We start from the raw sequence: 14,254 nt of genomic DNA, 5'->3' as shown, positions 1-14,254 counted from the left end.
TGTGAGCTAAAGAATAACATTACGTGTACATTATTGGTGTGTCTGCATTCTTAATGTTACGCATACGTTACGTGCATGTTATTGTTTTTAAATACATTTTGCTTAAAAAATGCTTTGTTATTTTGATGTCACTGAATTGTGTTGCCATGCATATCTGCAAATAAGTGTTCATCAACCAGTGACGCTAATGGTGCCTGTGATTGATTACTTTGTCATGTACAATGAATATGGAGCTTGCAAAGAAGAAGAAGAAGAAGACATGTAAGTATTTATTATTCTTTTTTGTGTTTCAGAATTGCTGTACCTTTGCCGTACCTTTCTTTCTGTTTGACTGTATACAGTGATATAATGAAGAAAGAAAGAATAACCTTTTTCACATGCTGATTTAGTATTCATTATTAATGACCTTTCTCTACCTGAGCAAAGCTGTTGCCAGGAAGCCCCTTCGTGTTGGTGTCTGCCAGGAGCTGGGGAAACTGCGGCCTTGTTCAGACTTGTTGGCTGATGGATTTCGATGCTTGGTATGCGTCTTTCGCACAAATACTGTTTAATTTGTTCCGCAGAGTCCACACACTGTGTAAAGAATGGTACGAACATAACGGTCAAGATGTTAAAGTTCAGAGTGGCATGCTGGACACAAATTAGGGGTCAGAAAAGGCAGACTGGTGTTTTGCTATTTGCATTGTCTGTCTCTACCTGAGAGGAAAGAAATAAAAAGAACGGTGTGCAAGAAGACGGGAAGATAGGCAGCACGTGCAATCATCCACTTCTCTCAGTCATCTCGCATTTGCCTCTTTCGATTTTATCAAGATGGCATTTTCATGCTAATTGATCTTAAAAAGCAACTGTGCACACGGTGCATTGTGAGTGTGCTGCTGTGAATGCGTGTGTGCGTCGTTGTGAGCTTGTGTGTTTGAACAATCATCTTAAATGTGCTCATCCAGGCTCGATATTCTATTCACAGAGCCTACACACCGACAATCACTCCTACACTGTGAGAGACATGCTCCTAAGCACATTCAAACTTCACTGGCAGACAGTACTGTAAAACTGATCTATCTATCTATCGCTCCACCTGCCTGTTTATCTAGCAATTCTTTCTATCACTCTACCATTCTTTTCTCCGTCTGCCTCCATTCATCTGTCATTATCAGACCAAAAAAATGTAACACATACTTCCTCTCCTTTGCCGATAAGGCTCTCTACACATCACTCAGGAGCAAGCTGTGGGGACCACCAAAAGACACACACACACACACAAGTAACTCTGCGAGATCTCACCTCAATTACACCATTATTTCTTTTGTTGTCATTTTTCTGTCTAAGTCTTCAGAAATATGTCTTTGCTGCCTCTTTTGTCTAGCCAAACGCCAAATTATTATATTGCAATCACGGGCTCTTCTCTGTGCCAGGGATTTACTGTGCCGTCAATATTCACTATCACTTCCTCTTTGCAGCTATAATTCGACTTCTTGCTGCCATTGTATTGTGGAGAACTTCAGCCAAACCACAGTCTTCTGTGAGACTTTGGTCCCACTCTGATGACATGGATGGGAAATTTGTTGCATGGCCACAAGATGTTATTGACAGTGATATTTCTGTCAACGCTCTCCATAGTAAATTAAATTAAAGAATACTTTGTGATGATGGTGCTGGTTTAATTTTAGTAGTTAATGCCAAAAGGTCAGTTTTTTGATGCATTGTGTCGTTTTTTTGTTTTCCTAGACCCACTGAGCAATACCCTCTTCTGATTGCACTACATCCCCTGATCAAAAATACTATTTTATGTGATAAGGCAAATTGTTATAATTGCCCGACAACAACAGCTGCATAATATCATTATCATCCATCCCTAATTTAAAAAAAAAATGAATTCAATTTAACCGCACGTGATAATGGGCCTGTTGTGCTTAGTACAAATCAGATAGCACATCTTGTGGCCACAAGTAATTCATTATATTCCTAAGTATTATTAATAAAAGAATATTTTTCCCACCTATCACCAATGGGAGCTCTGTGGTAAAGATCGGAATTTGACTAAATCAATTAAAATACCTTACTTTTCCTTCACTACTTCACAATCACAATTTTTATCACAAACTGCATGCTTGTGATCTGAGTTACCTTTATAAATATTTAAGTCTTTTTTCTAATGAAACATACATTAACCAGCCAATCATTAGGTACACCCTTGGAGATGCTTAACACAAATATCTAATCAGGCAACCCAGAGGCACCAGCTCAATGCATATAGAGATGTAGCATGGACAAGATGTCCTGCTGAGGTTCAAACTCAGCATCAGAATAGGAAGGAAAGGTGATTTACTGACGCTGGACCTGATATGTTGTTGATGCCAGATGGGCTAGTTTGATTTTTTTCAGAAACTGCTGGGATTTTCCCACACATCCATCTCTAGGGTTTACAGAGAATGGTCCAAATAAAGAGAAAACATCAAGTGAGCAGCAGTTCTTTGGACAAAAAATGCCTTATTGATGCCAAAAGTCAGAGAATAGCTGAACTCCAAAGAGGTTATATGAAGGCAGTAACTGAAATAACCACTTATTACATCCAAGACCACACTGACTGACATTGGAAAAGCATTGCCTGATCTAATGAGTGTAAATTTCTTCTGCGAAATTTAGACGGTAAGGTTAGAATTTGGCATAAAGATTATAATCTACCTGAGTATCTTAGCTGACCACATCAATTAAACTGGTTTCTTGAACATGACAGTAAGTTCACTGTACTCAAAAGGAGAGCTCAATACAAAAGAGCACCTTTGTGATGTGGTGTAAGGGAAGACTTGCTTCATGCAAGCAAACAAATCTGCAGCAACTGTTTGATGATGTCGTTTCAGTATGGACCCAACTCTCTGAGGAATGTTTTGATCACTTTTTTGAATGTATACCACAAACAATTAAACAACGCTGAAGACAAAAGGGACCCCAACCCAGTGCTAGCAGGAAGTAACTGATATCATGTTTGGTGAGTGTATATATGATTTTAGACATGCTAAATGGGTTCAGTGGGAGATTATCTAATATGAAACACTATATTTTAAAGTTTCAGTCTTATGACTATGGGTGTCTCATGTGACACTGTTTATTGCTGAATGAGGTAACAACAGTGTACAGCTGCCAGCAAATGAAAGTACTGCAATATTGATGCATTTGTAGTATTATGAGCAGCATGTCTGTGGTGTCTTTCCAGGGGGAAATGCTGTATTAAGTTACTGCTAATGTAAACCAAACATTTCCTACTGCTGCAGCTTCACATTAAAAGCATTTCACCGTGGAAACATGAGTTGACCTTTTTTATTAAGTAATCTGCCACTGACTGCAAAACAAGACAACAGTCACTTTCTGCGATTTTTGACAGCAGATCAGTTTGAAATATTGCACGGAGTAATGGAACAAGAGGGAGAAACCGCAGTGAGCTGTTAGATGAAGAGCTGCAGGCGACGTCTCGGTGAGGTAACCAACTTTCACTGTGCTTTGCTGTTCGCAGGCTCATGCCGTGTGCAGCATAAAATCAGATCACAGTTGTTCGCCGAATGATGGAAAAATGGCTATAATTTGTGAACTAGCTTGTTTTGCTGCCCCCAGAATTGTTTGACCTGTTGTTTTAAAGTGCTGCTGCTTTTACCACCAGTAGCTTAACTACAGGTTGTGCCAAATCAACCAAGACTGAAACCTTTGAAGCTGACATTTTAAGTTATAATTCTTAAGATTTCACCCCATGTTGGATTTTTTTAATACCTGAGGTTAGACATGCATTGTAATTATGCAGAATTATTTGACCTGTTGAATCATATATCTGCTGTTTCAGCATATTAATTGCTGGTTTACTGGTGCTAAAAGTGTAAAAAGAAAATGTGTATAACACCATAGAATTCTTTGGTTATAAAATAAGGCGTCATCAATTGCTTGGGAATGAATCATTCTTTTAGAAATTTGTAAAGAAATAGATAAGTGCAGAGTTTATACACCAACCATTCAAACATTAACCCGTTTGTGCCCAGATTTTTTTCAGAGTTGTGAGGCATATCATTTTATCAGTTGAGTCCCTCTGAATCATGTTATGTATTTATTTTTTCCATTTTGTACTTTTTTTTGAAGAAAATAGCATTTTTATGACTGGCAACAATTGTTGCCAGTAGTCACACAGCTTGTCACTAGGTCAAATGTCACCTAATAATAATAATAGAGAAGTAATAATAATAATATAATAAGAACAAAATAATAATATAGTCATAATAAATAATAACAAAAAGGTGGAGCCTCAGGTTCCCCCTGTATAAAATTCAAAACATCAAACAATTTGAACTGATTTCTTTATTCTCAATTTTTTTATACTCAAAAACTCAACAAACATTTTTTTCTTAGAACCTCTAAAAACATATATACATATATAACATATTTCTTCCCATACATTCCATCATCTTTCATGCATGTTCTACTCAGTGTGGTACTTCTTGAAGCACTCCACATGTAGTGGCACATCACACTTTCCACACGCAAATGATGTGCGTCCGCCGCAGTTCTTGCATCGCTTGTACCTGCTACCAGTGTTGCAGGGCCAGTGGTTCAAATTATCAAACCTGGTGGCATCAGTTATCGCCACCGCCATTGAAGATCTTCTGCCCTGCCTACTTGGCTTTGTTCCATGGCGCAGGAGGAGGGTCTGGGCTACCAGCCTCTGGAAGGAGAGGAGATCCTTCTCCCCGCTTTTCCAGGACCTAAATGAATGACAAAACAAGCATGATAGATGCATGAATGTGCATCGTTTCATCCTTTCTACAACGTCATGCCCCATATGTAGAATGTTCTGTAAAAGCAATATCACACTTGAGTTTGTGATGTTGGTCTGGATATCATCACTGTTGCTCTTGTCGACCGAAGAGCACTAGCGATGACCTCGAGTCAAACATCACCAACTCGATTGTGATATCACTAAATAACATACAGCCTTGTGTACCTGTAATAGCACCAGCTGTTCACCATGGCACTGTTCAGGGCCCAGCTGAAGCATGGCCACCACCACTTCTTGGACCGGATGTTGACTCTGTAGCGGCTGACAAACTGGTCATGCAGGTCCACTCCTCCCATGTGTGTGTTGTAGTCCTGGATACACTTGGGCTGTCTGACCTTGTCCATAGTCCGCTTCTGTTTATTCCATCTCTTCGCCTCAGTTTCGGTGAACTCCCTCTCCATGTTCGACACCACGGTGACCACGCTGTTGTCATTCCACCTTACAATCAGCTTCTCTGCCTCAACCAGATACTCAGCATCTCCTCTGGGTGTCTTCTTGAAGGTCTGGGGTGCTGTGAAGGGAACGTTATGGAGCTGAGTTTGTCGCATCGTGCCACAGCTGCCATAGCCTCTCAGGGTCATCTCATCCACCAGGGACAGGGTTGTGAAGAGGTTGTCGTGGTAAAACTTGACTCCAGGTGGCACTTCAGCTTTCTCTGCCAGGCCAAGAACCACACTTGGACCCTGACCAAGTCCAGTTTCCACCAGATGTGTGTGGCTTCCTACATATGGCTCCATCTGATGGACAAACCCGGAGGAGGATGCTAAGCTCCATATTTTATACCCAAAACGAATAGGCTTCCCTCTAATAAACTGTTTGCACCCATGCCTTCCAAAATACTCAATCATCATCTCATCTACTGCCACATGTTCTGCTATCGGGATTGCGTTGTTGATGTCATTTAGATGCTTAAAAAGGGGACGCACCTTGAAGAACGGGTCAGCTGTGATCTTCATGTTGTCTACTAAATGAACAGAAGACATAATTTCATCAAACCTGTTCCTCCGCATGGCATCTTTTACAGCATTGTTGCTGACATCACAATCGTCTGACCAGAGAAGACGCCGCCTTGGGACTGTGTTGTATCCACTGATCAACAGAATACCGTAGAATGTAAGAAGTTCATCCTCAGTCAGGTTGAGCGTTTTCCCTTTTTGTTCAGCGTAGAGATTGGACATTTCCAGTGTGACATCTCTGAGGGACTTGGGATAAAATGTGAGGAAGATATCCACTGGATCATCTGATGTGAAGCCAGGATCATGTTCTTTGGGGACATAGCGAGGGATCTGATATTTTTTGTTGGCTTGTGCTGGTGCTTTGGCCGCAATTTTGATTTTTTTGAATTTCCTGTCTTGGTTCTTAGTTTTGTGGAGCATGGGCCCAACAATCTGACTGGTCACATTTTCATTTGTGCCACTGACCTTTCTAGTCTCTGTCTGACTCACTGAGGATGAGCACCCAGGATCATCATCGGGGGGATTTGGCAGCTGCATGTCCGAATTAGGTAGAAAGCCTTCACCTTTGAGTATTCTTGATGGGAGGCGGTTATGGTCACCAGTGGCCTCATCATCAGATTGGTCACTGTCACAGTCTGTGTCATGTGCGTGCATTTCTGACTCAGGCACAACTGTGATGTCCGCCACAGTTTCAGAGTCCAGCAGCATGGCCAGGATCTCTGCTACGGTGTACCTAAGGAAAGAACAACATACATGTTAGCTAGCAAGCGAATTTTAGCTAGCAAGAAAATGATGTATGGTAATGTATAAAAATCCTATACACAGAGGCCTTGAATACCTGTGAATTTATTTAGCTAGGAATTATTCTAAAAGGACTAAAATGAGCCATTGTACATCATTCTACAATTTTAAATAAGTAAATTAGGAGCAATCCTGCAGACAGTGTTTTCCTTTAGTTAGCGACATGCTATGTGCCCACTGGCAACTTTTGTTGCCACTCACAGAAATAAGCCCATGAACAAAAAAATATTTATCCTAGGTACAATTTTTTTGGGGAGGGTTACTCTAGAGACTTGAATGATTAAATAATTATAAATATGTTTGGGGGGAAAGTCATAAGAAATTTATGAAAATTACCTCTTTCCAGGATGATTTGCATCCGCCATGTCTTCAGCCAGAAAGAGCGGGAAGCAGATGATGTCATGCGATAGGAAGCACTTGGAAACGATTTTTTAAAAATCAAAACCTTTGTCTAAGTTGTCTACTAGCATATAAGTGGAAAAAGTTGCATTAGTACCTTTGAGATTTTTTATTGTGAGTCGAAAATGACAGTGATAAACTTTGGCAATACTTTTGATCACATTGTGTACACTTAATGAATTATTTAAAATTCTCTTAAAAACATGGCAAAAATCGAATTCACGAATTCCCTCGATTTGAGGTTAGGGTAAGGTTAGGTTTAATTTAAGGGAGTAGTGCCATAGGCTCATATTTGCTTTGGCATGTTAGGCTTATATTCATATTCTCTGGCAACCAGCGTGATATTTTCAGATATTTAAATGTATGCATGTGTAGAAAATACAATATAAAAATGGACACGTTCAAAAAGTATTCTCACACACAGTGATACATGCACTACACCTCATCTTCTCTCAAGACATTTTTTGCCCATGGGTATACCAAACAGCCAGGTGTTATCGTGCTCCCCTATGAGTCCTGTTTTCCTTCCCAGAGCAATTAATGACAAACTGGAGTTGGAAATTGTGGCCCCAAAATGGCTGCCTATCTAGAACTGAGGTGTCACATCACCCTGACAACCGGGGCAAGCCCTCGGAGTATCATCAGTGTGCACCAACAAAGCCAGGAGTCAGAGTTCATCCCACCTCGTGACCTCTCTGTGGAATTGATCTGTTGTGGTGGAAATGGGATTTTGGTGCTGCATGATTCAGACAGCAGCGAGTAAATGAAGTCATTTTCTGTCTATGATGATTGATTGCATGTATCATGTATGACATCAGATCCAACAAGCCAGTTTTATAGTCAGAAAGAACACAAAATAGAATTAGGTTAATTATATGTCACATTTATGAGCGCGAAATCGTGCGTGTGCGTGGGTGTCAAAGGTAGGAATGTGCACGGTGCAATCGCGTGTATAGGCGATGTTGTCAAGAAGCTGGTGTTTGTAAAGAGACTTGTGTGTTTTCAGGGCAGCCAGTCAGTCAAGGAGAGGAGCTGTCAGCATGGCTGATCTGTGCAGCCGGTGCTCGGCACAAGCAGAGACGCCTACCCATGTCAAATGTCACAGCGCTAATCTCTTTCCAATGCAGGCCAGGTATAACTGCAGGGGCATGAGGTACACACACCTCATTGCTCCACATAGTAAGAGCCCCTTGAGATCCAGCAATTCGCAAATCTACAGGATTTATCTTAATAAAAAAATAGCACCCTGTTGAGATTATGATGGCATATGTGTAATCCACTAATTTTCCAGTTCTTACAGAGCAACGGGGATTACTTTCCTGGTCATATCAAGTATGGTGGCACTGTATAAACTAAGCTGAACTCTTGGTTTTTATCACCCAATGGTGAGTGGAATGTGATTCGCATACTTACATTATTGTGTTTAATTATGCAAAACAAGGTCTAAATGTATGTGGATGTACTTTTATATCAAGCTCATAATTTCATGTTGTGTATTAAACTAAACAAAGGTTTTAAGACATGTTTAGGCCACACATCTGCTGCAAGGCCGCTTTGCAGATAATTCCAAAGGTTTAATGTGTTATTGAATGTGTTTGTGGCCTTGTTTGTTTTTGCCTAAGGGGAGATAAGTCACCGCCTCTTATCCCTGTGTCAACAAACTTCCACTGGAAGACTGTTCACTCCACACATGACCCAATAAAATGCTTTTTCCCCCCCTCTGGAAATTAACGAATTCTCTGTCTCCGGATCAGCAGCTATTTTTGTATATATGCATTTGCATAATAAGTGCTTAACATTTATAGCTCCCCTTATTTATCACATAGTAAACCTATAGTTTTATGTGTAAGTTAGATTGGAATCTTCGCATATAATAAATACATTTTAAACAATCATAATATTATAGATATTCTAGCTATAGGTATCTGTATCTATGTAGATATAGATCCGGCTTATGCCAAGAACACAGTGTCATTTTCAAAAGATGCACATTTGAAACTACTGCAGTAATTTTGTTCCTGGCACATCCCTTCCAATCTCTAGCAAATTGTTGCTAATCAAGTTAAAGAGGACCCCCCCTGCCCTTCTTGTCCCTCTAAACTTTTTGAGCATTCAGTCATGCGCCTGCCATTTCCTCATCCCTTTGTGCTCTTCCTACTAAATTACTGAGAGGTGATATACAGCCCGAGTGTCCCAAGGCTAAAGGAGATTTAGAACTTTGTCCCATATGAAGGAGAGGTGAGAAAAGACATTACTATGCAGAATAGGTAATATTGAAAACGCCAGAGCACTTTACGGTGCCCAATGCAGATTATCAATCTATTTGTGTAACTTGGCTACTTCATTTCCCTTTTCATTTATTTGCCTTGCTGCAACCGTTTACAGTGCTGAAACTGAAAATTGAAGCAATATTCCTAGGCAAAATAGCCATCTTCTGAGGGATAGAGTGACCTCTTTTGTTGAGCTCAGAGGAATCTTTTGAGAGAAATGGCATTTCTACATATGATTATCTACACCTTGTTTATAGATTCTTCTCCAAGGCCTTCAGCTTTGTCACTGAGAATTTATCGGGGCATCTTGTCTTATTAAAGAGCAACACTTGCCACCATTGTGCTGTATTAAATTTAGCACCACGGACAGAGGCACGCTTTGCTTGTCTTCCCACTAGTTTCAGCACCGTGGATAGAGGCTTATCTCAGTCAGCATTCCTGTGTTTAAAAGCCTTTTTGTTGTTGCTGTTAAACAATTGCAATCTGTGAGGCTGTAAATATTAACAGTCCAAGTCTTGATTTATTTTGCTAATGAGCACTGAAAACTTAATTATAATTCCATTGCTTCAAACAAATATGAAGGGGGGTATAAAATAACAGTAAATAAATGTGGAAATTGTCTGACAGACTGGGTGTTTTGAGTATTGCGGAAAGGATTTGCAAGAGCTACACAATCGTATTTGAGTATACCCAAATGGACTGGAATAAGTGCCATTTGGGGAGTGCACAGACACGCTGTAACACGTCTTTCTCGCTAACTGCGTGTCATCAGTCCGATGGGCTCAGCCACCGCAGCCTCTCCACTACCTCTCAGGTAGGTTGTGTGACGAAGCAGACCACGAGGGACCCGTTGTGGCGCCATACCTTGCGTAATCATCGCGACAGTACCCACTGAACATAATTACAATGATTTGTGCCCTCCCATTTCACCCTTGTATTAAAAAATATTGCTGCAGGTAACTCAGGCGTGAGCGCAGACAGGACTGCTGTGGTGAATGGAGTGTGGCCCCGAGGGAAAGCTTGGAGAGCAGAGCACAGTGTCATGCCAAAGAAAGCCAAGTCCCACCCCCCGGCCCCCCTCCTTTCTCCACTACCACCACCATCACCACCACCCCCGCAACTGCTGGGGCTCGGTCATGCCGTGAGAACGGGATGACATTACCGGGCCATTTAGCTGGCGGAAGAGCGGAAAGAGGTGAGAGAGGCGCTGTGTCGCCCTGAGAGTGTGTCTTTTGTTATTTAATGGTTAGCTAATTTCTGGGCGGGGTGTCGGGTGGGGTTTCCACACATCCCCCCACCCCCCCACCCCCTCCCAAAAAAAGAGGAAAACAACATAGCACAGCACGAATTTTAAGAGTCATACCCTGGCCTTACTGTGGCACCTCGGCGTACATATGGCTGCGCGCATGGCAGTCCCCCAAGGGCCCACTGTGAGGTAATGGGTCTGAATCATTCTATTTAAAAGGAGTGTCCAGCAGACACAACTGCCAAGAGCCAACTAGCTTAACTTCACTGTGAGTTATTCATCGTTAACATTCTGCTTTGCTGACCGCTAAAATGGCTTTCATTAGATTGGATTCAAACAGGATTATCAGCATTCTTATCATTTATACACTAACAAGACCCCGGGTGTTGCTGTTCTCCTCTGGGGATACAGATAAACATGTACTTACTCCCAAAGGAAACAACCAGGAATGGCAATTATCCCACTGAGAGGTCGTTGTCCAAGCTAATAGGAAGCTGATGTAACCATCTGATCTTATATTCAGCTGAGGTTTTGGTTACAGTGAATGTTCAAATCCACCGCCGTTGCACCTTCCCCGTGTAACGTCGCAGATTTCCGTTTGCGGTAGTTTGAATCAGATGATACTTGCTGTTATATAACAGAGGTTATTCTGTTTAGTCCATTTTTATCACAGACATAAGCACGCCTTTAATTGGTGCATGCCTTCAATGGGAAATGTGTAAACACCTAACTCGCTCAAACTGTCAATTTTATAATGAAGGACTGCCAAAATAATCAGAATAAGGCCTCCGGTTTTATTTAAATTCAGATTTGTTGGTGCCTTCAGGCTCGTAAACTAAAACGATTTGATGAAGAAGCTGAGTGAATGTTTAGCTCATCAAATGATCAACAAATGATCAGGAAATATCTTTTTTCTTTCTTTTTTATGATTTTGAGCTCATTTCTGGTGTAAATGGAATCAAAATGTAGTCGCCCCCCCCCCCACCCCATTGTCTTCATTACCTGAAATAACCCGAATGGCTTTTTTTCTTCCTTTTTTTCTTCCTTGTGCCCCCTCTCTACGCCACTCGGCGGTGCTCACAGACTTCCCCTTTCTGAAAATGAAATAATCTATTCGGTGTGACTTTCGAAACGGCAGAAGAAAGTAATAATAATACGTAGTCTAAACCGCTGCAAAAAAAGCTGTGCTTGCTTTTGATAACAGCGAACAGTCGAAGCCGTGCGAGGAATTCTCCATTCGTGTATTTTTGAGCTTCGCCTGTAAGGCTGTGTTTCAGCACCACGGAGCTGTCCACCGTCCTGGAGCGAAGCGAGGATGCAGCGACTCGCTGCTGCTGCCGTCGAGGATGAGGAAGGTGGATGAAGGATATGCAGAGTGACTTAAGCACATAAAACAATAAATAAACCTCCGATTAACCGCAGACACCATCAATTTGTGGTCAATGTTTATTTTCACTTAATAGTAGGTACATTTCTGAAAATAGCTGTACGGCTTATTACTCCTGATAAAAACTGTGTGTGAGAGAGAGTCTTTGTCTGTGTGTATCTGCGTGTGTGAGTGTTTGTCAGTCACCCAAGTATTGCATTCTTAAGTTCTTGAAAGTGTAGTTATTTGCTCTGAGTAGGAGCACAAAGGACCGTATTCTCTATATCTCTCTATTTATAGACCCTCTCCCCTCGGTGGAATGTACCATTGTCTACTTGCCGAAGAAAAGGGGGGGGACAGAAATATGCTGGGTTTATATATGCCGAGTTTAAAGCGCCCCCCCTTTATTCTAACCTCCCCTCTGTTCTGGCAGAGATCGAACCGACCCTGTTCGTTTAAACCGAGAAGACACCCTTACAGACTCAATGCAAAAAAAATAAAAGGGTGCCAAGAAGCTGGGACGAAGGAACGTGGGTGTAAATAGACAGTGAACGCTCTTGGTCTCTCTCCCTCTCTCTCTCTTCTCTCTCTCCCTCCCCCTTCTTCTTCCCTCTCTTTCTCTCTCTCTTTTATGAAATCAATGAACGAGTTATTGGTTAGGACATAAATATAAGGAATCAAAGCCTCCACCGGGACCAACGGCACTGCGCGCTTTTGATATGCGTCTTCGCCAAATGCTTCATGTGTTTTCAAATCATTGTAAATACTGGCTTTGATAGGACGAGAGCGGAACCATCCCTGGTACGGCTTGGTCTCGGAACCAAATTTTGACCAAGACTTCCACCAGCTTTTTTCCAACGTAAAACGAGACTCCACCATTACCATCTGCTGCTGTTGTACCCATCCCAACTCACTGGCCGGTCCGAAGATGGCAACTTTAACCAACGGGCAGGTGGACGGCACGGTGCACGGTGTTGGTGTGGTCTCCGCCAGCACGAACGGGCTCGTGAACGGATTAAACCACAGCCACAGCCCGGCGGGATGCCCGGCCACCATCCCCATGAAGGACCACGATGCCATCAAACTCTTCATCGGTCAGATCCCCCGCAACCTGGATGAGAAGGACCTCCGGCCCCTCTTCGAGGAGTTCGGCAAAATCTACGAGCTCACTGTGCTCAAAGACCGCTTCACGGGCATGCACAAAGGTGGGTTATGCCCATATTCCCCGCGACACCTATGGCTCTATTTGTTTTTGCCAGAGTGAAATCTGTCACACGTTTGGTGAGAGCGGGGCGCCTGAATCATGCGGGATTTAATAGGTAGAGCAGCGCAATTGTTGGCCAATTGTTTCTATAGTGCTGGAGCTTGAATTACTTTTCTGCATGTTTATTCGCATTTTGTTTCATTTGTGGCACGTAGAGGGGGACATTATTTCCAGCGTCTGACTTGTCACTGGCTCCCAAAATCAGTGCTTCATTTTCTACCCTATTAAACACACATATGCAAGCATAAGAGTGTCACGAATCGGGAGTCACGACGGCATGAATATGTGTGGGGGGTGATTTTTAGGAGGACCAATGTTCCTATAGTGTGCACGGGAGTATTCACACATCTAGTCCAGCGGTTGTAAACGTGCTTTCATTCACTCTGCTGAATCCTGATTATTAACCTGGTGTTTTCACGTTGCAATAGCAGGGAGGCTGTTTGATTGCCTCAAAGCAATACATTCTGTAAGTCGCTCAGTGTGTGTGTGTGTTGGGGGGTAGTTGGGTGGGGGTTGTGATGAGTTGGCGGGGGAGGAAGGGAGTGAGTGAGGGAGGGTGTGCGCGTGCACATGTACACGAACGTGTGCAACAGTGGAAGGACTATGAGCATGTTGTAATTTTGTGCAGCATTTAAGCCTTTGTCAGTGTTTCAGGTTTGGGTGATCGAAGTGATTCCCTCTTAAAAATAAAAATAAAAAGAAGAAATCGCACTAAAGTGGTGATTGCATATAGAGGTATTATTTTAACCAGTTTTGAAATATTCTAATCAAATACTGCCTTAATAGCTTTTTCTGTACCAACAATGACTGACCCTGTCAGGGTTGCCTTTGTTATAGAATTGACGACAGTGAATCATCATAAACTTTTGATGCAACAGTGTTATATGCCCTTCTGGTGTAATATAAAGAATTGAAGTGCTCCAGCATGAATGATGGTGCCTTACCCTTGCATTTTATTTTCTACTCTCACGGGAATAGTCATTCTGTGGAAATCACCATCTAGTGAGAGGTCACAAATTGATCTGCTATACCTGCAGGACACATCGCAGGGTGAAAAGTAAGCTGCCACTTTTCAGGACCCCTCTCCTTTGCCTTTTAAGCCATCACCCCCCACCCTGAACCTTTGCCTCGTGCAAACA

At 42.1% G+C, this 14,254-nt stretch overlaps 1 protein-coding gene across 14 annotated transcripts in view; it reads left to right on the top strand.

The window, feature by feature from the left end:
- Positions 1-12,348: 12,348 nt before the first annotated feature.
- The window catches only part of celf4 (CUGBP, Elav-like family member 4), a 90,141-nt gene continuing 88,235 nt past the window's right edge, over positions 12,349-14,254 (top strand). For all 14 annotated transcript variants that reach the window (XM_085406073.1, XM_085406061.1, XM_085406070.1 and 11 more), the window contains exon 1: positions 12,349-13,056. In XM_085406073.1, the coding sequence (XP_085262199.1) occupies positions 12,780-13,056 (277 nt within the window). In that variant the 5' untranslated portion in view covers positions 12,349-12,779. The remainder of the gene's footprint in view (positions 13,057-14,254) is intronic.

Source organism: Rhamphochromis longiceps, linkage group LG5 (assembly GCF_057381845.1).
Source record: "Rhamphochromis longiceps isolate RC_006_pf linkage group LG5, R_longiceps_female_GT1.1, whole genome shotgun sequence".
Taxonomy (NCBI): Eukaryota; Metazoa; Chordata; class Actinopteri; order Cichliformes; family Cichlidae; genus Rhamphochromis; species Rhamphochromis longiceps.
This window is presented reverse-complemented; position numbering and strand designations above follow the sequence as displayed.